The sequence below is a fragment of the Perca fluviatilis genome, chromosome 10 (genome assembly GCF_010015445.1).
Source record: "Perca fluviatilis chromosome 10, GENO_Pfluv_1.0, whole genome shotgun sequence".
In the NCBI taxonomy this organism is placed as follows: domain Eukaryota; kingdom Metazoa; phylum Chordata; class Actinopteri; order Perciformes; family Percidae; genus Perca; species Perca fluviatilis.
This window is the reverse complement of record NC_053121.1, coordinates 28,260,877-28,287,949: the sequence shown is the minus strand read 5'-3', so window position 1 is coordinate 28,287,949 and position 27,073 is coordinate 28,260,877. Positions and strand designations below refer to the sequence as shown.

The 27,073-nt window shown below is 40.0% G+C and overlaps 1 protein-coding gene across 2 annotated transcripts in view; it reads left to right on the top strand.

Annotated features, from left to right (window-relative positions):
* Positions 1-27,073, top strand: part of slit3 (slit homolog 3 (Drosophila)) — a 248,703-nt gene that overhangs the window by 133,223 nt on the left and 88,407 nt on the right. Inside the window, exons 5-6 of one of the 2 annotated variants that reach the window (XM_039813715.1) lie at positions 9,784-9,855; positions 22,169-22,240. In XM_039813715.1, coding sequence (XP_039669649.1) covers positions 9,784-9,855; positions 22,169-22,240 — 144 coding nt within the window. Of the gene's footprint in view, positions 1-9,783; positions 9,856-21,735; positions 21,855-22,168; positions 22,241-27,073 lie in introns of those variants that run through there. The other variant, XM_039813716.1, reaches the window with a different exon arrangement.

Sequence of the window (27,073 nt, the reverse complement as noted above, 5' to 3'; positions counted from 1 at the left end):
TCCTGTCACTACCGATGTGACTGTGAGTCGAGTGCAGATCCGATTCCTAACGTACAGCAGGCAGTGGACCAAACCACTGTGAGGCAAAGGAGGGGGAACTCAGAATGTTCCTAAACTTAAAAAGCATTTTTTTGGGGTTTGTATTGTTTTACTACTTACACAGATATTTTAAGTATACATCTTTATGTTATTTACAATAAATAGCATGGTTTTCTAGGGGGGGACAACCCTTAGATGGGGGGGGTCCTGACCCCCCGACCACCCTGGGATTTACGCCCTTGCACTTAGGTGTCAATTATGCATGCATAAGCTCAATCAAATGTCAGTATACTGTATCTGTTTCTGAAGCTTTAAGGAGAAAAAAAACATTTAATTCAGGATCAAAGTTGCAATAAAATGTGACTTTGAGTAATTGATCACGATTCCAAAGCACTCCTTATCAGTGTTTTGATCCAAAGAGTCCTCCAATAAAATAAGCATATATTGTCATTTTGGCAGGTTTAACAGCTTTTTGCAGGTCAAGATGCAACATATACATATTGGTGTTTTTACTAAAGGGTTGACTCCATTCTAAAGTAATAAGTTTAACAAGTCACTGCAAATATCAATGGAGTGCAACTATCTGTTGAATGCAGGGACACAACCTTTCCTTGTTACCAATATGATTTATTATTCTTGTCAAGTTTTTAAAAGATGAAAAAAATCACATAACATCCTGGTACAAATGCATCTGACATTGCATCCTCTTGATGTTACAGTGTAGATAAGATTACCCTGCTCTTCCGGTAAAACCCACTTTTTGTGATTTTTAAGTTTTAATCTTAATTAAAGGATTACAAAGTCCTCTGTGAGTTGAGAAAATTCCTCAGCTTCAGAATACAGTAGATAAGCCAAGAAAAACAAGCTTGAAAACAGTGATTTCATCTGCTGTTGTCATGTCAGTAATGAGTAAAATAGAATACTGTTAAAGCTATTTTGCTTTCATTTAGAGTCTACGTATAATTTTCGTTTTGGCAGGTTTTACTTCAAATGAATACATAAAAATTGACGACAGTGATTTTATACTGTATGTTGCCATACATTTATCTCATTACTGATAAAGCACCCTAAGCGTGCTCACAGTTAGGTGTGCTTTTATAGGACTTGGTGGATTTGGTCAAGGTTGATAAGCATGAAAATAACATTGCCCTGATGTACATGTGAGATGCTAAATCTATTCCAATAGGAGACAAAGAAATAGATTTCATCTGTCTGTCTCCAATCTATCTTTTCACCCATCCCTGCATCCATCACACTATTGTATGTTTCTATCTTTTTTCCCCCTTCCTGTTAATCCGCCCTCCCCTCCCTCTATCTATCTCTTCTCTCTTCGTCCATTCTAATGTCGTCTCTTGATCCTTTCCTGCTGAAGTTTTATTAGGACCATAAATGTCCTGAAGAGCCTGCAATATCGCTTAGCTAAAGCACTAGAAGAAAAGGAAGGACTAACAAGAAGAAGAAAAAAAAGCAAAGAGAGGCAGAGTAGTAATATCGCTTAGTCCTGCGGATGACAATTCAAATAAGAAAATATATTAAAACAAAATGGCGTCAGGGACATTAAAGTGAATTAGCCAATTACAAATGACCATGTGTGCGCCCCACTACCTTAACCTCTCCAACATTTTTTTTTCTAATAGTAACTCATCTAAATTTGTTGGACGTCTTTCGGGCGTGGGGCCAGAAAAGCTTTTATATCCATAAAGGCCTATGGATCACAGAGAATTGCATTAAGCTGTCCAATTTAATTACAGTATCGACAAAACATAATAGATACTTACAGCCTTACGGAGAGCGATGGGTCGAGTAGGGGAAAGAGCAGAGGAGAGAGAGAGAGAGAGAGAGAGAGAGAAAAAAAAAAAAAAAAAAAAGAAAAACGAGAGAGAGAGAGAGAGAGAAAAAGAAAAAAAAAAAAAAAAAAAAGGGGAGGAACGAAAAGTGCAGACAATGTCCATTTTTAATGCTGATGCAGTGTATGTATCAAAGGAGGCGTTTGAGGAACGTGTGCGTGTGTGTGTGTGTGTGTGTGTCTATGTAGGTGTGTGTCTCTAACGAAGGATTTGCAAGGGCCCATGAGAGCTTTTGAGAAGGCTTAGTTTGATTTAGATGCTACTGCTCCCCGATGGCTGTTTCACTCGCAAGCGCACACAGACACACAGCACTCTACTGTCTACACACACACACACACACACGCACAATCTTACACAATGTCACTTGTATATACACACCTGTCCACACACTTATTGGAAAAGCTCCACACACACACACACACACACACACACACACACACACACACACACACACACACATACACTTAGTTAGATCAGTGTAATGGAACGAGTTAGGAGAGTGGCTGTCCGGTCCCGTCCTGTCCAAGCCAGCCTGAGCTCTGAGCTGTCATCCTCCCGTCCACCATGATCAATAGAGGGGGGCAATATTTTTATTCATAATGCGCCCATTTAATTAAATCACAGGGAGTGGAGTGTGGGGAGGGGGGTTGAATAGGGGAGGAGAATGGATGAGGCGGGGGTTACAAGACGAAGCAAGGGCACTGAGTCAAAAGACTGATGAAGAATTACAAAGGAAATAGAAAGACTAGAAGTGGGCGAAGTATGGAAGGAAGACCATTCTGTGTGACCTCCATTATACGATAGTACACCAGGATACAGAGGACAAACTTGAAAGCAATATATGTCTGATGTAAAGTACTTTTTGCTGAAACATTTTCCATAAAAAAAAAAAAACTCATGCAATTTGGAAGAAACACATGCTAAAACCATAGTGTTAAGAAGAATCAAACAAGAACTAAAGGCAAAAAATTTGAAGATAATCCACTTCAGTCAAAAGACAATCATTACTTTGGAGCCCAAATCAATAACAAAATTTGGCAATTAAAAATTACTTCAAGTTGTACTTTAAGAAATCAAAAGAGTCAGTCCATCACTGCAGTCCTACTGTCTGCAACGCACTGCCAGCATGTTGGATAATATATCCCCACCTAGTTTGTTGGCACAAATCAGAACTCACTCAAGTAGAGTAACTCTGCAGCCAAGACTAGAAGGCCGTGGCTGTAATGGGAAAGTTCCAATTTTGAATGCATGGAGTTATATGTCTGTGACATTGCCAAAATACAGCATTTATAGTCACTAAGTTTTCCCAGGATAAATGAAGGTTAGAATAAAAGTTGCTATATGTTCCTTTTGAACTTGCCCAACAAAATAATATATACAAAGGCTAAATTTGAATTATTTCCACTCAGATGCCACATTGCAACAACAGACCTCCCTGTTTGCTGTTGCAATGTGGTAAATATATATATATATATTAGGGCTGTCAAAATTAACGCGTTCATTTTTGCGTTAATTTTTTTATATTTAACTCGTTAAAAAAAAATTTACGAAATTAACGCAGCTGTGTTTGTTCACTTCATGTGGCGGCTGAGAAACGTAATACGTCTACATAACAGCAGGCGGTGCTACTCTGTATTGTTGCCCAAGTAATGAAAACCGGCAGCTGATTGGACGAACGCGTCTCATGGGTTTGTTTTCTCCGGATATTGAGAGCCAGACTGTCATGGCGGCCGTTCAGAATACGATCTCATATTGTACTAAAATAGTTCACTGAAACATGTTTCTGAAAACATTTTAAGCGAGAAATAGGCCGTGCAGTTGCTGAATCTGTCTTCATTTCAGATCAACAAAGGTCAGTTTAGAAGTTTTTCGTCAGATTTTGAGAGACTGTAGTCACCTCATTGTCCCGACTGCCCTGCCGCCGACTGAACATAGGCTCGTTGGAGATGAACTGTTTCTAGCTGTTTCCAGCAGGACTAAGCCAAATTGTTGCTGCTGTTGTTCTGAAAGATATTAAACATTCTGAACTTAGCAGAACCTTTCCTTGTTTGTTTTTTTCTTCATATTTGCAAAGTTAAGTGATTTAGCATTTAAATATCCATTATGACAAGCTTCAGTCTCAATTTAAAAAAGCGATTAATTGCGATTAATTACAGCAAATTGTGCAATTAATTTCTTAATTTTTTTTAATTGATTGACAGCCCTAATATATATATATTTATTAGATCATATAAATACATGTCTACACTCACTGTGTGGTAACTGTCTAGTAATCTGGGAAAATCCATTCATGTATCTTTTTTTTTCATTTCATTTCATTTATGCAATGTGACAAAAATTGAGGGGAAGGTTTTATAGCAGTCTTTACCATTTAAAGCCAAAACATGAATTGACCAAGTTACACTCTTCTATCACCGGCATTAAAACATTTCCATGTATTTATTGTGACTTAAAGGCCGTACTTAACAGTATTAAAATGGTATAAAGGACACAATAGTTCCAAAGGTTACAGATACCTACTAGGATATTTCAATTACTATTACAGTACAGGCCGTACGCACTGTAATACCTGCTGCATGACTTTGGTCTTACCCTACAGTAGAGTGCCTTAAAAAACAAGGAGAATATGAGCTAGCCAGCAGTCGATATTTATTACTCTCTTTATGGAACAATATTAAATGCAGTTACAGCCCCCAAGGGAGAGAAAAAGAGACAGACAGAGAGAGAGAAAGTGAGATAGCGGAGTGGAAAAAGAAAGTGAGAGAAGAATTCGAGAGACAGGGAGAAAATAAGTGCGAGGCTTAAGCTCAGCATTGAAGGTCTCTTAGGTTTCAAAAATGAAATTGTGCCACCTCTGTCTTCCTTCTCTATCCCTTTTCTTCCTCTCCTTCAGTTTTCCTCCTGTTTCACTCCTCTCTCTTCTTCATCTCTCCCCTGGAGCTTAGCCAGGGGTCATCTCGTTTTCTTTCGTCCACTACAGTCACTCTTCTTTTAATAAAAGACACACACTGAGACACACACAAAGATGCATACATTGTCGCCCATACAATCTCACTTGCCCGCTGTTGCTTTCACGCCGAGACAAATTCTACCTGACACACGGGTACACACCTTTGCCGCCTTCCTTGTCATCTTTGTCAAACTGAGACCTCCTGTGATGCCATCTGACACAAAGTCATATGAAATCAAACAGGCCTGTTTCCACTCCCCCCGTTCGCAGGTTAATGGTACAGAGTGGCCGTGGCTCATATCTAAACGAGCCTGAGGGCGGATCCATCTAATATCTGGTGTCTACTGTTACACACAAAAAGTGGAGGGTGAGATATCCTAGGAGAAAAGTTCATTTGGTATGTGTGTATGTTAGAAAGAGGGAAAAACATAGATGTATGTGCACGTGTTTCTGTTTTTAGATCTGCATGTGCGTTGCTGAGGCGTATGCGGGTACAAGTGTGTTTGCATGCACAACGTGTGTTTGTAAAGGGTTAACACCAGTATCCCAGGAGGCACTGTTTAGCATTGTGTGTGTGTTTCTGTGTGTTTTAAAGGGTTAACAGTAATATCCGAAGTGGCAAAGGGTGACCTGGCAAGTGTTATTATTCTCCTCACATGAATAATGGAACTTAATATGGAGGAGGTGATCGCCGGAAGCACACACACACACACACACACACACACACACACACACACACACACACACACACACCCTCACACACCAACAGGACCACTACCCCAACCCGAAAAGGATCTTGCCGTCACCCTCAATCCCTCCAGATTTCTAGGGGGCACAGAGATCCAGCATACCCAGAGAGGAGAGGCCTTGGCTGGGGAAACATTAACCAAGGGTGGGGGGTCTGTGTGGTGAAAGGGAAAGGTCTGGAAGACATTTGGTCAAAATTTAATCATACAGTTCTTAGGATGCCATTACAAACATGGAATGGATAATGGAAGATTTTTTTCTTCTGCTGTTGCTTTTTGTTGTTGTTGTTGTTGTTGTTGTTGTTCTTCTTCTTCTTCTTCTTTTTCATTTTCTTATTGTACCCATAAATATTAAAGTTAGCTTACTGTGAACTTTTGCGTTGTTTGTCTTGTCATCCAGTTCTAGCGATCTCCCAATTTTTTAAAAAGATCTGAAGTTGTTTTCATAATCAGTATCACTATAATTTACAGAATTTGTCATCCTAATAGAACTAATGTATAATTCAAACAGCCATCCGTCTCTATAATAGATTTTTTAGGAGATTAATTGCCTTCTCCCTCAAATGCTGTGGCAATAGAGGAGGACCAAAACGGCTAAATCCAATAAATGAAATGTGGAAGCAAATTGCTAGACACTGGTGTACAAACTATCCAGCTAACCAAGTGAGCCTTGTGTCTGCCTGTGTGTGGTGTGTGTGTGTGTGTGTGTGTGTGTATGTGTATGTGTGTGTGTGTTGGCAATTCAGCAAGTGTCCTTTTCAAGGACCACAGGCCAATCTCCTGTTGGTGATAGCCTTTGCTTTACTCAAAGGTCAGCAGGTATGACTCACAGAGAGATGGGAGGAGGACTGTTCACTTGAAAACATAACGTAGCTCTAGATGTTGAATATACTTTATGATAGAGTAAAGAAATATTTTTAATATCTGACAGTACAAAGGGTCGTATCAAGATTGTGCCAAATGGCAGCCACAGACATCTGGTTTTTAGCAACATTTGAATCATAATGTGATGACAGTTGTTGGATTGTTTGCTTTTGTTGCCAGGCCACTCTCAGTCAAATCTTTTGAAGCAAATTCGTTTTTGGATTTAAAGAAAAAAATTTCAGAGGCTTTATGGCCATCGCTTTTCAGGAATTGTGTGAAGTGACCTGAAGACAACATCATTTTTGTCCCTACATTTCTTCATCTATATTTCTGTTGGAGCTTGAGGTAGTGAAAATGGTCAGCCATGGCTATTCAGTTTAGCCTTTTTTGGGTCAAAGCCTGCACTTTTTATTTACGTTTTTTTGTGATTTGCTGTGTTTTGCCAGTGACCACACCAGAATTTAATTTTTACAGCAAATCTATTCTTCTCTGTTTCAAGCTGATGAGACATTTCTGTTCGTAAATCTTGCCTAGTGCAGCTTAAAACAATTACTATACACATCTTTTAGACTGATACATAGTTTTTTTTAACTATTAACACATTTTAAGGATAGCAAACATCCCTTTTCTCACTCACTTATTGAATCCTGTCAAACGCATTAAAATCAAATGTGTTATTTTTTTGTAGTTTCCAATAAAATGTTGACGAGGTGTACATGTTTTGTTTACACCTTCCAAAATGTCACCCAAAACATTTCCATAACCCTAAAACCGATTGCACAAGTGGACACCGGCAACCACCAACCACTTGTATGATGAAAACTTAATTCAAGCCTTGTGACATATGAGTTTTATTATGGTGGCCTAAACTGTGGACTCCCGGAGCTGGTGTCAGTCACTCAGCTGGAGTCATAAAGGCCGACGGAGAGACACACAGTCTCATAATGGCTTTTATTTGACTTGGATGGCTTTCCTTCTGTTAGAAGCAATAACAAATAAATATCATGGTGGGTAAACAAAACAATAAAAGATTTATTAGCCATGGAACTCCTCTGAAATATGACTTCTTAATGTTTTTTTTTTCTTGTTCTCATTCTCTTGCTTTCTCATTTTATTTTTTTTGTAATCGTTTTCCACTCTGTCAGCAGGCCGCAGAGGGGAGGGTGGTATAAAAGAGATGCAAATCCTAGAGATAACCAAGATAGATTTATGGATATAGTTAGTTAGGTAGATAGACGAAGAGAATGGATAGAAAAGGAGTGCAAGAGTGATAAGAGCTTTGCTTTGTGTCTGTTTCCTATTTGCTCTGTCAACGTCATCATGGGAGCAACACAGACAGAAAAAAAGAAAACCTCCTTACAGAAAATCCTATCAATACCCAGAAAGTGTCAAAACCTTCAAAACAAAAGTGTAAACACAGGGAATATTTTCCGGCTGTGCTGCACATTAAAATATCATAATATCATTCCTGTCCGTCATGTTTGCTTTTTTTGTGCTCCTTCGTTACCGCAATCGCTGATCAAAATTACACATGAAAGCACATATTTTAGTTGCCTAAAGAGTATACAATGCCAGGCACATACTTTTCCCATCAAGGCCTGAGGAGAGAAAAAAAAAAAAAAAAAACGGGAAACGCTCATCTCTTGTCAAACAAAAGGAATGAGCCAGAAAACACAGGGCTTAAAGGGAAACGTCAAAAATGATGAAACCTTGTTAGTTTGAGGAAATGAGTTTTCTGTTTTCTGAGCACGGCCCGCCAATTAACGTTCACAGCCCTAATAAAAGTTGATTGGCTCTAGAATAATGCACAACCAATTTTCCTCCTGTGTGCGTGACTGTAATTCAGGCGGTGTAAACGTATGTGAGGGTTTATGTATGTGTGGCTGTATGTGTGAGTGTGTTTACTCCAATGTATACTGTATGTGTGTGGGCGCGTATGCATGCCATTGTCTGTCTTTGAAAATTGACCAATAACAGGCTGCGTTTATTAACTGCATGACAGGAAAATGTTATGAATATGGTTGGTACATAATGACCTTTCTCCACAAAGAAGTTAGCTGATTTCCATTCTGTGTGTGTGTGTGTGTGTGTGTGTGTGTGTGTGTGTGTGTGTGTGTGTGTGTGTGTGTGTGTGTGTGTGTGTGTGTGTGTGTGTGTGTGTGTGTGTGTTTGTCAGGGTCAAACAGAAAACTCATGCATGCACGGACCTGTGTTTGTGTGCTGCCGCTGATTGGCCTTTTTAGCACGTGTGTGTTTGTGTGCGTGTGTGCGTGCATGCATGCATGTGTGTGTTCAACTCAGGCCTGACTGTCAGGAATATAGGGTGATTAGCTTGTCTGATATTTCATACTTCTCTAATTACATTGTGCTTTCTGAACCCGGTTTGCCTGCCAGGCCTTCTCCCACAAACAACACTAATAGAGTTAAGGCCAGGCTGTTGTGTCATGTCAAAAATCATTTGGCTCATATCGGTATTCGTTATGGAGGAAGAAAAAGCCTTAAAAAAGCAGGGCCGTTGTATGTTCTGATATGTTCAGTGTGTGTGTTAAAGAGAAAGAGGGGCAGAGAAAAAAATGTATATGTTGCTTGATGGTGGTATTAAAATGTGTGTGTGTGTGTGTGTGTGTGTGTGTGTGTGTGTGTGTGTGTGTGTGTGTGTGTGTGTGTGTGTGTGTGTGTGTGTGTGTGTGTGTGTGTGTGTGTGTTGTCGGGTTTCTCAATATAGCTTTATTTTTCCTTCAGAGCAACGCTGCGTTGTTGGATGGCTTAAGTTAGAAGAAGTTAGAAGAAAAGAAAAACTTTTACATTAAAATCATACAAAACACACATCTAACACACACACACACACACACACACACACACACACACAGTTTTTTTTATTCTGACTCTCTTTTCTTCTTTCCACGTACTTTCCCCATCACTGCCTTTCCATTAATCACACACACACACACTCCCATATGCACACACACACTTCAAGGCAGTAGATGGACTCGTGCCAGCAGTATTTCTGATTGTTCTTTTTGTCTTTAAAGCTCTTTGGACCAAATTGTTCCACTGATCATAAATGTCATATCATCCTCTCCCTCTCTCTCTCTCTCCATCTATTTCTCCTTCTGTGCCTTTGTACTGTAATTGGCTTTGTGTGTTTGTGTGTGTGTGCGTGCGTGCGTGCGTGCGTGTGTCGTGTACCTGTGTGTGGCATAGATCAAATGTCTGTGGTTTTGTTTATCATTTGACCAAATATCTTTGAGTGCTTGGAATACCTCAACTAATGTCACTCTCCCTCTCTCTCCCTCCCTCTGTCTGTCTGTCTGTCTGTCTCTCTCTCTCGCTCCAGAGACCTCAGCGAGAACCAGATTCAGGCGGTTCCAAGGAAAGCTTTCAGAGGAATCACAAGTGTCAAGAACCTGTAAGCACAACTGCTCTCCCTTCCTTCCGTCCATCTTCCTACCTCCCACCTCATTCATCCATTCTATTCTCAGTTTTACTGAGCACAATTTGTGTTATTATCTCACAGAAAAGTTGATCCCAATTGCTGCTGTAGTTTATTTTAGTGTTTACTTTTTTAACCTCTAAAACCTCACTAAACAGCTGGTGGCTCAGTCAGCACAAACAAATAAATTCTGATAAAGATCCCAAAGTTTTAAGACATGGAAGGACAAGGAAAAACACATTTGTGTATATACTATACACATGTGTATATACTGATTATTTTTTCAACATCAAAGCTATGCTGGAAAAGGGGGGGGCAGTATGTTAAGGACAATACATGAACTAACCCTGTATCTATGGTGTGCTTATTGTAGATTTTATCACAGAGCATTGCAGGAAATCAGTGTTATTCCTGGACATGGGATCAAATCTAATTTCTGAATCACATGATGTGTCTGTTATAGCCATCTTCCCCCGCACCTTCTTAATCTATTAAGCATTCTGCTCTTCATCACTTCTCCTTGTCCTCCCTTTTCCTCTTCACACCTTCTCTATACTTTTTTTTCACCTTTCCCCATATTCCCACTTTTCTCATCTTCTCCTTCTGTCTCCTCCTCTCTTCCTGTCCAGAGAGGATTTGTCCTCACGTCAAGCGCTCAATACTCCGCTGTCATTTATTCATGACGACCTAATCACCAATTGTGTGATCAATACACTGCCTAATCAATGTTTCTTATCAATAATGGCTGATCAATCTGGCATGGTGCTGTATAGGAAACTACTAGACAGACGCTTACGGGTAAACAATGTCCTCAATGTGAGAGAGTTTGATTTAGGAATAGAATAGAATAGAACTGTATGTAAGCTGGATGATGCTGAAAAAAAGGGAGAATTTCTCAACAAATCTTCGCTGTGTAAATTAAAGTTTGCTGTTGTGTTTTTTCAGTCATGACTGACATGACAGATGGAAGGAAGGGAGAATGGGATAGAAAATAGAGCAGAGCATAATAACTACAAGATGCAAAAAGATAATAACCCATCCTTTTGGATGCTTCACAAGCTTTATTTCACTACTAGAGCTGTTGGCTGACAGAAAACAAACACATAAACAATATGCTTTGGCTAAATGAGAGAGAAAGTAAAAGAGAGAGGAAAACGAGTAAGAGGATGATTGTGATCTTCACATACAGATTTTCTTTTGAAGCGATTTAATTGCAATTCAAACAAATAATTATAATCACACTTTTTCAACATATGCCTTGTGTAGGAAAACTGCATACATTGGGTAAATAGAATCAGATAAAAAGTTCACAAAAATGGATTTAAACTTAGAAGTAAATAAATCATCATTGCAATCACTAATGCAAAGACGAGTAATATTTGATTGCATGCCAACTGTATTAGTCATATTTATCCACTAGACTAGTGCTGGGTGAAAATAAATCATTTATTTTAAATTAACCTTGTGGTGAGATATTTTTTCTCAACCACAAAAATTCTATTGGGCTGACAAGTGCTGCTAATTGGCATCCAACCTTGGTAGTAGTGTTTGTAGCTGTGATTAAGTTACTTTAGACATTAGTCCTTTTTCCACACGTGTGTTATTTCAATGTTATTTTTATGTTATATTGTACCCCCCTGTGTACATCAAACTACTGTTTTCTCAACACAAAAGTTATGATTTAAGATAGATTCCTTACATACAGAGAACCTGCAAGGAATTCTGTGCCCAGGTTTGGGTTGGCACAGCCATCACAACATTACATCCCACTAGCAAAAACATCATCCATAAAATCACCTTAAAATGTGAATTTATGTGTGGTTAATACGCATCTTGCTACAGATCAATAATTCAGAGTTAGCAGACAGGCAAATGTGCTCCTCTGCTTAGTTTCTTCCCCCAAGTGTGATGTAAATTCAATATGGCCGCCAAAGTCTACAAGAGATTATTACTCTTAAGTTAAATGGACCTGAAAGTGCCTGTACTCTGTACTGCTGTGTGTGTGTGTGTGTGTGTGTGTGTGTGTGTGTGTGTGTGTGTGTGTGTGTGTGTGTGTGTGTGTGTGTGTGTGTGTGTGTGTGTGTGTGTGTGTGTGTGTGTGTGTGTGTGTGTGTAACTGAGTGAGTGTCAGCTCTCATGGCTGAGCTCCAAACCTCTGAGTTCAGGTTGGCCTCTGATCATCTGATCTACTCTCCTTTCTCACACCGGACATAATCCAAACTAAACGCACCACCTTACCTCTTTGACCTTAGACTCACTCAAGTATTTCACAATTACTTGAAGTTTGGTGCCAGAGAACTGCACGGCAAATCACTATCTTAGTTGCAGTGTTGCAGCACCTTGCATGTCTTTACCCTGTATTTATCCATGCAAGCTCTTTATCGGTAATTCCCTGCGTCACAGTCATACAATAACACACAATTACACCTGAGAGTTGCCCAGCATAACCACAGTCTCCTACTGTCGTCCCACTAAGCAGATCCAATGTACAGCAGGTGAAATTCAATTAGTTTCCTGACTTTGCACATTGAATTTAATTTGCCCTTACCTTAACGCCACACTCTCTGTTCTATCATGGCTCTAACACCTTCTGCCAAAGCTATAAAGTCATATCAATCATATTTGTCGATAGAATTGTCTCTTCCAACCGTTAAAATGTTTTGCACTAAATTGCTTTGACCTACAACGTGAATAACTTTACTTTCTTTGTGCCAAAATTAGGAGTGACTTAGGCATATTAAGATCATTCATTTCTTCCGCTTCCTTTTTTTGACCATTTTACATGTACAGCACTTTCACATCTTCTTTCTCCTCCTCTTCCCTATTCTCCTCATCTTTCCTTCCTCTTGTCAGTGCCAATTTCAAACTCTTTCTCCTCCTCCATTCTACCTCCTCCCATGTTTTCCATGCATCACTTTCCCTTCCTGCTCTCTCCCTTCATCTGTCACCATATCTTCATCCTCTATTCCTTCCTTCCTCCCCAATCATCCGTCATTATTTCTCTTGTTTCTCTTATCCCATCATCTGTCGGTCAATCTTTTGTCTTTCCACCCTCTTTCCCTCTTAGTCTATGCTCTCTCTTTCAATTATTTTTCTCTTTTATCCTTTCTCTTCTTTTACTCTGCTCCCCATCCATTCCTTCCTCCTCTCTCGCCATCCTTCCATTCCAAGCCTTCTCCAACTATTCCCCTCCCTTTAATTTTCTTCCCTCTCTATTTTTTTTCACAATATTTCCCTCTTCTTCCTTTTCCACCCCCCTCCATCCCTCCATCCCTTCCTCCCTCCATTAGACAAGGTGACTCCTGCAGTAAAAGGCTCCAACCCTCCATTATGCCACAGAGTAAAAAAAAAAAAAAACTTCATGACATTCTGTCCCTGGTGGACACAGCATTGATTTTCTCGTATGTCTCTCGCCCCCTTTCACTTTGTCTCTCTCCCCCTTGCTCTCACTTTCTCCTCTGTCTCTCTCACTCACTCTCAATCTATGTCTCTCGCCCTTTCTGTCCAGCTAACTGTTTCTCAGAGGGTAGGGTCTCTATCCCTCTCTCTCGGTTGTTCCCTTTCATGCTGCCTGGTGGCTAGTATAGTATCCATTTATTGCACTTCTTTCACACACACACACACACACACACACACACACACACACACACACACACACACACACACACACACACACACTCTCTTTGACCCTGCTATCAGATTGACTGCTTTGCTGAAACTGCCAAGAAACTGGCAAACATGATTACTGTAGTCTTCTGTTAACCTAAGGAGACATGTATATGCCATACATCTGTGTGTAAGTGTTTGTGTGTACATTTGTGTTGGTACAGTATATACACTGTGCTGACTGCTGGTCCTGTCATCCCCTAAATCTCAACCTGTCAGTCAAAGTACAGATGATCGAGGTAAATGTAGAGTAAGAGAGGGTAGAAAGCATCTTGCAAAATTCCTGTAATACGCTCTGTGTTTTATGGTTTTATCTGCCGTACGTCAAATTCTGGATGCTTATCTTTTTGTATCTAATCTTATCTAATCTGATTTTCTGTAACCTAATCTTGTCTTGTCATGTCTTATATGGCCGTGTCTTACCTTGCCAGAAAAGTCATCATGTTAATACACCAGTGAATGTCCTACAACGTGGTTTCTTTGGCATCTAGCACCTCTGCTCATAACAAAGCTCAGAATGCAGCAGGGAAAAGCATCTGATTCCTTCTCAAGAACAAGATGCTATAGAATCGCACAATTTTTCCAAGAACACTGTGTCGAGTGTGATCACTGGTGGCAGGTTCCCTCTGCACACAGGAAGTGACAAAAGAGAGAAATACAGAAGTAGCTGCTAAACAGCGTCAAGCAAGCTCTCTCCGTCTATAGAAAACTGCCTGACCATTTGCTCCATCACCTTCACCTTCACCATCAGTCTGTGGTGTGGGCAGCACGCTTAAGTTAAATAATTTCTGAGTATTTAAAATATCCCAACCTTTACTGCATTTTTGATTCTCCAAAGTCAAGTCACTGTACCAAGTGCAGTCTTAACATGGATGTGTTGTTAAACCTATACATCAGAAGACCTTGTTAAACTCTCAACGCTCGGCCTGGGTTGACACTAAGTGTCTGTGTCTTTGTGACCAACAGCAACTAGCATTTCAGCTAAAAAGCTTTGTGCTATTGATGTAAAAGCTTTATCTGAACTGGATTGAACTGAATGTGGATTGAGCACTAAGCCAGGCCTGCTTTGTTCATTATGAGTGTTGAGTCAAAGATCTAAAGATATGTTTAAAAAGTTTGCCATCTAAAAGCGACTTTCCCACGGCCAAGCAGTTACAGAATGAGTTTAATTAACCATGTACAGAATGTTCAACACTATCAATTACCCCCTCGTGCGATTTTCCCAAGGACATTGGTGAGATAGTTAAAAGAAAATCCAACAACTCAGAACATTGTTTCATGTGTTGCAAAGACCTTTCTTAAATTGGTGGTGTGTCAAAACTCATTCAGTTCAACCCAAAATGTATTCATCCCTCAGGGTGCAATTTTAGTCAATTTGAGGCAATCAAAAACAGCATAAAATCACGACAAACAATTAATTCACACATTTCAAAGCAATGAAAAGGCTTAATATATTCACAGAAAGATAAAAATCAAATAACAACAAAAATGAAAAAGCACGGAGCAATCATTAACAAAACGTATAACTATAGGCTAAAGGTGATAATGTTAAAAATGACACATCCCTGTCCTTCTTCGAACAGTTGGATTGAGTGCCATACACTTACTCACCATAGGCTAGGTTCAAATGGCACATTTAAACATTTACTGACTCATTTTGATGGTGTCCTATACGGTCATACAGCACGTTTACACAGTAAGAGGAAAGTATATTAAAACATTTTTGTTGCATACGTTTCTAAATGAGTGACAACAACCTCAACCAGGCTGATGCAGAAAACAACCACCCAACTTGTATCCCAAACTGGTTACAGCCAACAGCAAAAGTAGAATAATCTTCTGAAACTGACATGCAGATATATTTGATAAAGACATAATATAATGAAATTCTGTCAGACTACTGTTAAACCTATTTTCTTGAAACCTATATAAAGGTTATACTACAATATTCAGTAGCTACTGAAATGCTTTCTGCTAACAGTGAGGACAGAAAAGCCAAGATAAATGTGATCAACCACAGATCCTGTATGTGTACGGTTGTAGTCACGCTTAAATCACAACATATGGGAGTCAGTCATGCTGGGAGGCATATAGCAGTAGTTGGCTTACAGAGAAGCATGGACGCATCAGATAACATACAGCTGTTTCATATGCCCTCACATTACACCTCAGTGCCCACACAGACACGCTTTTAATCTTCTGTAGCCATCACGTCCTCATATTGTACCTTGTTTTCCATCTGCCTGCCTTCTCGCTCCCTTACCCACTTTTTTATTGTGATAAAATGTAATTCATTTTCCCTACTGGGTCCACCCATGCTCAACATCTACACACTCAGAGCACCTTCAGGTGCTTTGGAATAACGTGTTCAGAGAATGTAATATGTAATTTCTTCCAACAATACAACCATACAGTATATTAGTATAAAAACAAAAAAAGAACCAACACCATGGCTTTACATCTTTACCTCTCTCCTTCCTGTCAGACTCTCCTTTCTCTTCTCCCTCATAAAACGCCTCCACGCTTCACGCTTCCCTACCCACAATGCAGTGCAGGATGGCCGTTTGTTTGAATTATGACTACAGCGCCTTAGAGAGAGGTGAGAATATTGTGTCGGCTGTGTGCACGCGCGCACACACACACACACACACATACACACACACACACAGTTTCTAACCTGTACTGTTGTGTGTCTGTCATTGCAGAACCTTGCTTTCAGTTGTTTTTATGTTTACCACATTTACAACAATGGACAGCTAGAGCCAGGTACATATCTAGCAAGAGTGTTTGAAAATATAGAAAAAAAGATTAATAATGGCCGTCCTTGTGAGAGCAGAACATCTTTAAATTAAGGTGACACCAGGAGGGATAATGCACACAGACTTCACAGTGTCATTTCTTCACCGATCAAGCATTCAAAGCCTTGCGCCAATATTCAAAGAGTGGCAAGTAAGAACAATGAAGACATGGTAGCCTGCTTTATGAAATGGTTTACTCAGATTCCCATTAATCTTTGCCATTCACCAACCCCCTACGCACTTCTTTAAATGGCAGAATATGGCTAAGTCATTAAAGGTTGTGACCAACCGAGACAGAGGAAGAAAAATGTCAATAGCTTTGTCTGAATTGTAACGTATTTAGCAAGACAGGATTCCCCTAAGAGTTGCTTTTTTTCGTCACAGTGATAGGATTTGGGATTCAGTATGATGTAGAATTTAAACTCACATACAGTAAAACAAAATCTTCAAAGTGTAATGGTTAGTTTCAGCCAGAGCCAGAGACACTTCAAGGCCATCAAATTAGATTTTTGCATGGTTGCCTTTATTTAACTTCAACTTCAACATTAGACAAAGTTTCTAGTTTCTAGTGTTTCTAGAGTTATAAAAATCATAAATCCACTTCAAGCAAATGTATGTTTACATTCAATTTGTCTAATTCAGTAAGCAAAAGAAAATTTGATGGAAATTCACTTGATGTCCTTGAATGCATGTACTAATCTCAGTCTGGAACACAGTCAACAGCGCTGGGCTAGTGTAGACATATAAAACACGACATGGCTTCCTGTATCCTTGAAAATTACTAAAAGCAAACGAATCATTTGCAAGTCAAAGCCTACCCTGTATTGTGGACATCCCCATGTACTGCATGAAGGCTACATGCAGTGGCAGCCATTGCATCCACCCTGCATTTTTCCTACATAAGCAGCACTGCAGACTTTCCCAACAATTGCTCTTGGAAGTGAACCAACAGCACAGCAAACCAGCATCAACTGTCTCACTTATACTATCCCGTTAGTATCATACTGTTATTTTTTTAGCTAGAAAGAGAAGGAGACAAGGAGAGATGGTGAGGGATGTATACATGCAAACAAAAGGATTTAAAGATTCCAGTCATTCCTCACTTCTACATTCCCAACACATCCATCCTTAATCCACTTACATCTACCTCTCATTCCTCACCCCTCCTGTTGTTTTATCTTTTACTTTTTCTTGCCATCCATATATTTTTTTTTCTTCAAATTTTTACTTTTTGGCTTTTCAATCTCCAAACTCCCTCTCCTCTACTCCTCTACTAGCAGTAACAGCAATAGACAAAGCAATATGTTCACTTGATAGACACAAAATGACAGAAAGTTGGGGACTTAGACTTTAGATTTGTGCTGTTTACATTATTTCCAGATTTGATGAAGCTGTATTTGTTGATATGGATTGGATGTGAACCCAGCTAGTGTATCCTCCTTCCCTCCCACTGTCCGTTAATTAATTACTCAGTCAGTATAGTGGATGCTCATTGATGTAGTCAAGGAGTGGCAGTGATCCTGTGTGTGTGCTTCCCTCTGCTCCAGATGGTAGCAGAGGGAAGCATTGAATCTGTCTGCCAATAGGCCTTATGATAGACATGATTAAACACACTAACTAATTATATGAAAGGAAATTACATTCTGGGCCCCCCTTCTTCCCCTTTAACAAACATTTGTGATCTGAACACATACAAGCACAAAGGTCTATGAATGCAACACAATGGTACAAATATGGAGAGCACACACAATCACACAGCCACATAAAGTACACCCTCATTCTAGATTGATACCAATCATGTCACTGCTAATCAGGGTGCTTGGTGAACAAAGCTGTCAGAGGAATCCAATCATATCACACAGCTGATGGAATCGTTTACTGTGGGTGAGGACAGAAGATGAAGTGCATGGCCGCCAATATGAATCCACTACTTATTCTCAATTCTAGAAAAATTAAAGATGCGAGAAGCATAGTGATATGTTCTCAAAATTATCAAAAACTCCATCCTCTAGAGAATGTACAGTTCAAGAGTTGAAGACATCTCACCACTTGTCTGACAGCCTTTGTCGGCTCTATAGAGTGGTGGGAATCCCCAGACTCGCATCAAGGATACACGTGTGTCAGTGGTGACATGGTGGCCTTTGAGTATACATAACAGTATATGATATTACATCCAAAACACACGATTCACTCTCAGTGGTTTCTGTGACAGGAAAAAAACTTTGAATAAGTACGTAGTTCTGTTTACAATTGAGTAGATGGTCTTTAATGTGGACACAGGACACATTCCCGTTTTCACTGCTATTAGAATGTGGACACATGCGGCTCAAACCACCTCCAAATGTGGTTTTTGCGATCCGATCTCAATGCGTCCTCAATGCATCCTGAAAGAGTTTGACCTGTACTTAGAGCTGTCCACCTGTGATCCAATCACTCAGATCGGATCTTACTACCAGGTGAAAACGGGGTTATTGATTGTTTGTAGATGACAGGATGTGAACCCAACTTGTCTTCTCTTAAAAATTTTGGGACGCTATAACAATAGCAAGTTTAGGCAGTTGAAACACTTGTTTAGGGAAAGATCATGAACAATAATTGCAGGACGTGAACTTCTATCTCGTGCATGAAAGTCATGTGTTACACATTCATCCACCACCCCGATCTCCACAGCCTATGGGACTGTACATGGATGAATGAAATAACACAGATGTATCAAATGAGACATACCCAGATAGCCCTCTTTGTTCCTCAGAATAGCACAAACTTATCCCTGAACTTCACATTCAGTGTTACAAAACGGTAAACAAAATTATAATGGCTTTAATAATTACAGTCAACTTTGGCAGTGCCATGTGTCCCCATAAAGCAGATCAGTGTGCCATTTTTCCCACCTGAAAAAATAAATCATGCCTTTTAATTACATATAACACAAACATGGCATAGCCATATGTTGGTATGATCCCCAGACTCACTGTATTTCAGAGTCCAGTCATTTAACAGATGCTCACACTCACAGCTCCCTTCAAACAAGTAGCTAAAAAAGAAAATGTAATCTTTGATTCAAAGCGAGGCTTTTGACAAGAGCACACAACTCTATGAGACTACTCTTTTATACTGTTATAAAACAGAACACTCAACATTGATGACCCTAGCAATCTTTACAAATCTCAATTAATCAAGTGGGGCATGGCAAGGCCGTAAACAAATTATCTCTAAATCACCTCTCAAATATAATTGCATTGCATCAAAGCAGATCAAAACATCTCATCAGTCTGTGGAAGCTTCTGGAGGACCGAAAATAATTGTGCTGCGAGCCAAACCTGGCCTGTGGGCATAGAGTTGTTTGGTATTTACTGTCTTGAGTCCAAACTGAACTCATGCCAACCGTTAACCACCAGCAGCTGGTCAATATCAGGTAGAAATACATGAAAAATGTTCTTGCTGTGCCTCGCCGTGAACTGCTTTCTCTTGTGTACTCCATTGCTGCCTCTAGCACACAGCAAATTTCAAAATAAGAGTATATAGATCAAACAAAGAGTTACAGTATTGGCTTTGTATAGCAGCTTTTCTAAGTTTTGCATATACTGTACATACTGTATGTTACAAGTTTAGTTTTGTTTGCAAGCTCTTGTTGCAGTGCTAGTTAGATGAGACAACCCTTATTTTCCATGATGATGATGCTAAATGTAATCTACTTTTCACATTTATCTTGTCTGAGGTCACTGCAATAGACCCTTCCTGTAACCTGCTGCTTTTTGAAATGCAGCTACATTTTCCGGTGCACTTGTGGTGTGCTATAGTAAATACATTTCTTAGATACTCTGAGGACACACTCGCATAAACATGCACATATAAAAACTAACCAAAGAATATGTTGCTCCAGAAGCCCAAATGTAATTTCTGTTGCCCTGCAGAAGCAATCCAGCTCCTGTTTTGGGAACCACCTTCCTCTGGGTTGAAAGCTGACATGACTGATATTTAACAGGTGCTGCAGTATGCCGAGCAGACATCGGGGCTATGTAGAGAAGAAGAAAAGGAGATTTAAAAGGTTGATAGAAGAAAACAGGGAGAAGAAATGGATTAGCAATGGATAGATGGAGTGTGAGAAGAGAAAAGGTGAAGGGGAATTAGAGATGAGAGGAGACAAGAGGGCACTAGAGAGAGAAAAAAATTGATTATAAATGGAGAGAGGGAGAGAACATGAAAAATGGACAAGATAGATGCTTGGAAACGATGGGAGAAAAAAGAAAAGAAGAGGATAGAAGTCAAATAAAAAAGGATTAGGATAAAGGGATCTAGCAGAAAAGAGATGGGGACAAGGAGGAGAAGATTAAGGTGGAGTGATATGCTGGAGAGCAAACAGTAACTAGCCATGGTGTGTGTGTGTGTGTGTGTGTGTGTGTGCGCGTGCGTGCGTGTGTGCGTGCGTGTGTGCATGTGTTTTTCTGAAAGTGTGTTTCTAAAAGTATGTGTGCATTTTGTGTTTGGTTACATGTGTGTGTGTGTGTGTGTGTGTGTGTGTGTGTGTGTGTGTGTGTGTGTGTGTGTGTGTGTGTGTGTGTGTGTGTCTAAATGCCACTCATCCTTTGTGGTTGAGTTAAAAAAAAAACAAGAAAAAAATAAGAAGATACTTCTAAATGTCTGCCCTTTATATGTGCAATCCATCCACCTGCTCCTCCGCAGAAGAAGTAGAGAGGGGGAGGAGAAACAGAGGGAGGGATAGATGGATGGATGGGATAAAAGGAAGTAAAGAAGAAAGGAGGGAGGGAGGAGTGTAGGTTTCGGGGTTGTTGGGTTCATGGATGAAGGGATGGATGGTGGCGGGGAGGGGGGTTACCTAGGTAATATCTAGAGCTGAGCAAATTAAAGTAAAAGCAAAGGATGGATGACAGTGGGGTACAAGGTGCATCTGGGAGTCCAGTGAACGAGGCGTCGAGCGAGCCAGGGAGGAGGGGGAGGGTGAGAGAGGGAGAGAGAAGAAGAGTAGGTATGTAGAGAGAGAGAAAGAAAGAAAGAGAGATGGAGGAAAGAAGGAAAACGGCAAAGAGAGGCAGAGTCGTGACTGTAGGTTGATTTACGGAGGCTTTCCTTTTAATGAAATTGTTTCAGTGACAGAGCCGGTAAAAGGCCCTTAATGGATTGGCTGGCCTAATGTAATGAAATTACTCCCTCTTTCACTACAGAGAGAGGAAAAAAAGAATAAAAGAGGACATGGGGAGGAGGGGAGAGAAGTGGGAGGAGGAGGAGGATGGGAGAGGAGAAAATGCAATTAATATTTACAGAACAGACAAGCAGGGTGGGCTTTAGTAGCTACGGCTGGCTCGCTCTCTTCTTCACTGTGTCTACCTCTCTCGCCCCTCTCTCTCCCGGTGGCCAGTGTGCGCTGGGCGTGCAGCAGGGGAAGGAGGTGATAGGCTGACGCCAGGCAGGCCACTTCAGCGCACCGTCTCTTCTCTTGCGCTCTTCTTTTCCTCTCCTGCTCTCCTCAGGGCTGGCCATATCAGCACTGAGGTGAGAGACTTAACCTTAGCTTGTGTGCTGTCGCCTGGACTGGGCATCCCTAGAGAGTGTGTGTGTGGGAGTGTGTCTTGGAGAGAGAGTTAACACCGGTGTCTCCTACCTGCTACCTTAAGCCCACTTACTTGGGTATCACCTCACACACACCCCCACACACACTCATTCACGCAACCCATCTTTTGTTAGTCCCTCCCCCAGCTCAGCGGACCTTGCAGACTTGCGCCTGACTCTCTCCCATTTCTCTCTCATCTGTGTGTGTGTGTGTGTTTGTCTGTGTGTGTGTGTGTGTGTTTGTGTGCTCGACGCAGGCAACTGGACAGCAACCACATCAGCTGCATCGAAGATGGAGCTTTCCGAGCACTGCGCGATCTGGAGATTCTGTGAGTAAAGAAAAAAAAACAGTCTCCTCACTCTGGCTCCTCCATCCCTCTTCTCCTCCTCTCATCCGGTGTTCTCCTCTCTCCTTTTTTTCATGCGTTGTCTGTGAAGCAGGGATCTTTCCTGCGCTCTCCTCCTCTCATTATCAGCTTTGTTTTCTGTCTGATTCAGTTTATTCATCTTTTCGTGCTTCTTTTTTCTATTCACGTTTTCCTCTCCTCTTCTGTCTTGCTTCATTCTTTCCTCTTCATCTACTTTTCTATCTCACCCTTTTATCATTCTGTTTATAGACATCTTCTGTAAGTCTTTAATATAAGAAAAACTTAAACGTAAAATTGCTTTTGCTGAGAAAATGAAGTTTCTTTACACGTTTCTGTCTGTGAATTATATTTTGCGATATCCCTGTATGTGTGTTTGAGCTGAAGTGCATGTCTAAGTGCTTCTGCGTTGCTTGCAAGGATGAAGCGCAGCGTACCTGTTCATTCACCAGCCTGTCCTTGAGTTACAATACACTGATACACACAAGCACACACACACACACACAAACACAAGCGCACACACACACACACACACACACACACACAAAGGGTGAGGAAAATAGTGCATCTGCCACCTGCTGTGGTTTGCGCTTTCTCTGAACCATGTGTCTTAGTGCACGTGAGTGATTCCCTCTGCATATGGGAATATGTTGATGCATATTTGCTTCCAGCTGTGTGTGTGATGTGTGTGTGAGTGTGTGTGTATGTGTTTGAGTTTGTGCAAGTTTGTGCGTCTGATCTGTCAAAATTTTAAGAGCTGCTCATTTATCACTATGCTCAGAGGTGTGACTGGCGACTGTGCGGTGTGAGGTTGTGTCGTGAAAAGTGTCTACTTTCTCCACACTTGAATGTGTGTGTGTGTGTGCGGGCACGCATCATTTTACACAAATATGTGTGTGTATATGTTTCCATGGCATTTATTTGCTCTCACAAAGAAGCGGATACTGTGCTTCATTGTGGGTTGTCCATCTGAACCAAATCTTTCGCTTCAGTTCATTACAACAGTGGAACTGTCAGAGCATACATGTCCCATTTTTGTGCTAAAACATATCAAGCTTATAGTGTCATGTCTTCATTTTATGAAACATTGAGCTGGAAAAAGTTAACAAATAGGATCTATCTTTGCTTGGCTCCAGCATTGGTTCATTTGTCTGCAGGGTTGTTGGCAATGATTCATATTCTGGATGCATGTAATTTTATCGTGCCATATATTTCCATTCAATCAAATCAAGTAAAACTAGTTTGTCTTGATTGTGTTCTGAATACCAAATACATCTATGGAGGAAAGTTGATGTTAATATTTAAATACAATTTATTTGGCTTTTGTTATGTTAAAATGTGTGCCTTTGGTGTAATTAAATTAATTTTATATCAATGAACATCAAACAGTTTAAAACCCTGCCTTATGAACTACTACAGGTTTTATCTGTTTTACTCAGTCTTGTTGAATGAATTAATGTGGTTTTTGATTGGTTTACTTACAGCAATCTTGTTGTTTTAATTAATGCTGTTTTCATTGCTAGTACTAATAATAATTTGTTTCCATTAAATGACCTAAGGCCCACTAACTTACATAAAAACGTTACAACAAACATATAAAACAATTTACATTTATTTGTTTTCGCATCTGCCGTTAACAACAGATACCTGCCAACATTACTGTTCTTTCTAGCGTTCTTTTCATTATACATATGGCTCAACATGCAGTAAACACAGCATACAGTAAAACATAAACTTATTGTCCAGTTTATGATGTCCACCTAGCTAAATCTAATGCAGGCTAATACACAGTCCTGCAATAAAGGTTATAATGAAGGTTATAATGTTGAGTGTTGATTTAACTGTATAATCATTTTGGAAGATGTAGTTTGTGGTGCTGTTGAACTGAGATTTGCTGAGAGGTGTCAATATTTGGTCAACCCTTATTGATATATATCTATATATATATATATATATATAGATATATATATATATATATATATATATATATATATATATATATGTCGGATAAAATATTAGAAACACCTCTATAAAACAGTTTATCAGAAACTCAACATTATAATGTAAGTAGCATATTAGTCCAAATAAAGCCAGCACGATGCTCTCCATTCAACTGGAGACCTTTTTTCCAGCCAAGACATCGGTGTCCTCTGGATCAGGCTTGGGATCTGCACCATCCCTCCGTATGACACACGCCACAACACACATTGCCTTATACTATAGAACTGCTGGTCTCAGTGTCTGTGATCTGTTGGGTAAAATACAATAATGGGCCCATGAGTATACAATGCAAGTTTTAAGTGCAGCATGGTGCTCATGGTTTTGAACACATTGAGGAATGGGGAAATGTAACTGTAATTGGCATCTTCTGGAGGAAATCTGTCTCATTATCACATGAAGATCTACTGTACCTGCAACATTTTGGGAGACAGACTATTAAAACAGAGACCATTATGTAAAATGCATTGAATCTGTGCTAGATGATACAAATCAGAGCTCATCAAACACCAAAATCTAGTGGGAATGTGTCTTTTACCAGTTTTATGTAACATGGCAAAAACAACTTCCTAAATAATGTGGTATTGAAACCATTGACTCCTCTTTTGTGCACAATGTACAATTTTATTTTTCTTGTAATTGCCTGTATTTAAAAACATGAAGTGATTAAGGAGAAGGATAAAACCATTTGTTGCCATAATTATATATAGTAAACCCCAATGATATGTAATGTAAAAGCTCAGTTAGACTCCCAACAGTATCAGGCTCATCTTGATCCTGCTGTTGTAGGTGTGAGTGTTTTTGGTGCAGTCTGGTGTTGCCTAATGTGTTCACATGAATGATTTAAGAGAGCAGGGAACAGAGGAAAATGATTCAATAAGTTGCAGCCTACTCAGTGGACCACGTCCAGTCCCAATACCAACATTTCAAATGTTGTGCTAGAAAGTATTGCAGATATTATTGTGTTGAAATATTTTCTTTCAGCTTCAGTTTAGTGGAAATGCTGCAATATAAGGTTTATTTTATCATCTATTATGACAGATGATAAAAAAAAGGTATTTCTACCTTTCTTTCCCCTCTAGCAAATTTAGCTTTTTTGATTTCCCTGCCTCACCTTTTGCTAAGCGCACGATGGAAGTGATAGAGGCCAGATAGAGGAGGATCGGCAGCGTGAGATACAACATATTAGCAATTCATAAGACTCCGACAGCTGAGTGCTTGGCAGGATTTACAGTTCACTGTAAATACGCAGCCGTTCCCATTCACAGCAGACAGCATGACAGCACAGAGTATATTCACTGAATGTGACGTTTTAATAAAGGTGTGTGTGTGTGTGTGTGTGTGTTGGCGTGTGTGTGTGTGTGTGTGTGTGTTGTTGGTGCACGTGTGTGCAAAGGGCATGAATGACAGTAACCAATTCTGCCGCTGGACTGTTCTCCATTTCAAGCATCTTAACACACACACTCATGCACAGATGTATGCGTATTCACACATATGCATACACACACACACACACACCACACACACACACACACACACAAACACAGACACCATCCCATCTGTTCAGTTCTTGGGTTGATTTCGTGACCGTAGTACAAAATGGGATGATAGAGAAAACAGTGATTGGAGGTCATGTGGCTGCACCATCAGGTAGGTGTGTGTGTTTCTGTGTGTGTCAGTGTGCTCTTTTACTTCTGTCATTGTGAGGACCTGTTTGTGTTTTAGACCTTCATAGTGAGTCCTTTTTTCAAAAATGTCAGCCATCACTTCCTCTAAGCACTCTTTGCTGGTTAAGACTTTATGTTTTGGGGTTTATGTTAGAATTATTAGGTTATGGATTTTGTTACGATTAGTTGATTTATTCGTTAGTTGATCACTAGTTAGGTCTATTATCAAGCAGTAATGTAATGCATTTGCTGGTTCCAGCCTGTGTATGTGCTGCTTTTTTCTGTTTTCTGTTTCTGTTTCATATAATAAAATGAATATATTTAGGTTTTTGACTATTGGTGAAACAAGATAAACAACTTGAAGATGTCACCTTCATCAGTTAATTAACAGAATAATCAACAAATAAATTCATAACTGGTTCCTCACAAGTATAAAAGTCCAAATTTGTGTGCATGCAAATGTCTTGTTTCATTGTGGCTGGAAATACATTTGTCAGTGTGTGTGTGTGTGTGTGTGTGTGTGTGGGTGTGTGTCTGCCAACATCCTTACGTGTTTGCTTGTGTCTCTGTGTGTTCAGGTCTATCTTTGTGTGTAGGTGTGTGTGATCTTGTGCTTGTTATATGTGTGTCTTTTTATAAATAATGTACCAGTCACACATTTCCATCCCCATTACTGGTCAGAAGTGTCCAGTTAATGTTTGATGGAGCTTTGAGATGATGATAGGTCCAGAAGATGTCTGCCTACATGTGTGTGGATGTCCTTTTCTATATTTCAATGTAAGCATGCATGTGTATTGCAGTGTTTGTATTGTGTGTGTGTGTGTGTGTGTGTGTGTGTGTGGTGCGCGCGTGCATGTGTTTCATCCATTGTGCTAATTTAGTGTGCTAATTGAAAGAAGCACAACGCTGCGTGTGTGTGCGCCCCTAACAAATCTCCACATTAATTAATCTAGTCATTTTTAATTAGTCGCTGCTTCTTGGTGGACTAGGCTTTATCTGAGTTGCTTATTATGTTTCCCAGGAGCAGCGTTGTCTAGTCAAAATTAAATATTGGGGCATCGGGCTCAATGAAAACGCTAAACTGATTTTAGTTTGTTGGTTTCATTAATCTTGTCATAATTGTTTATTAAAT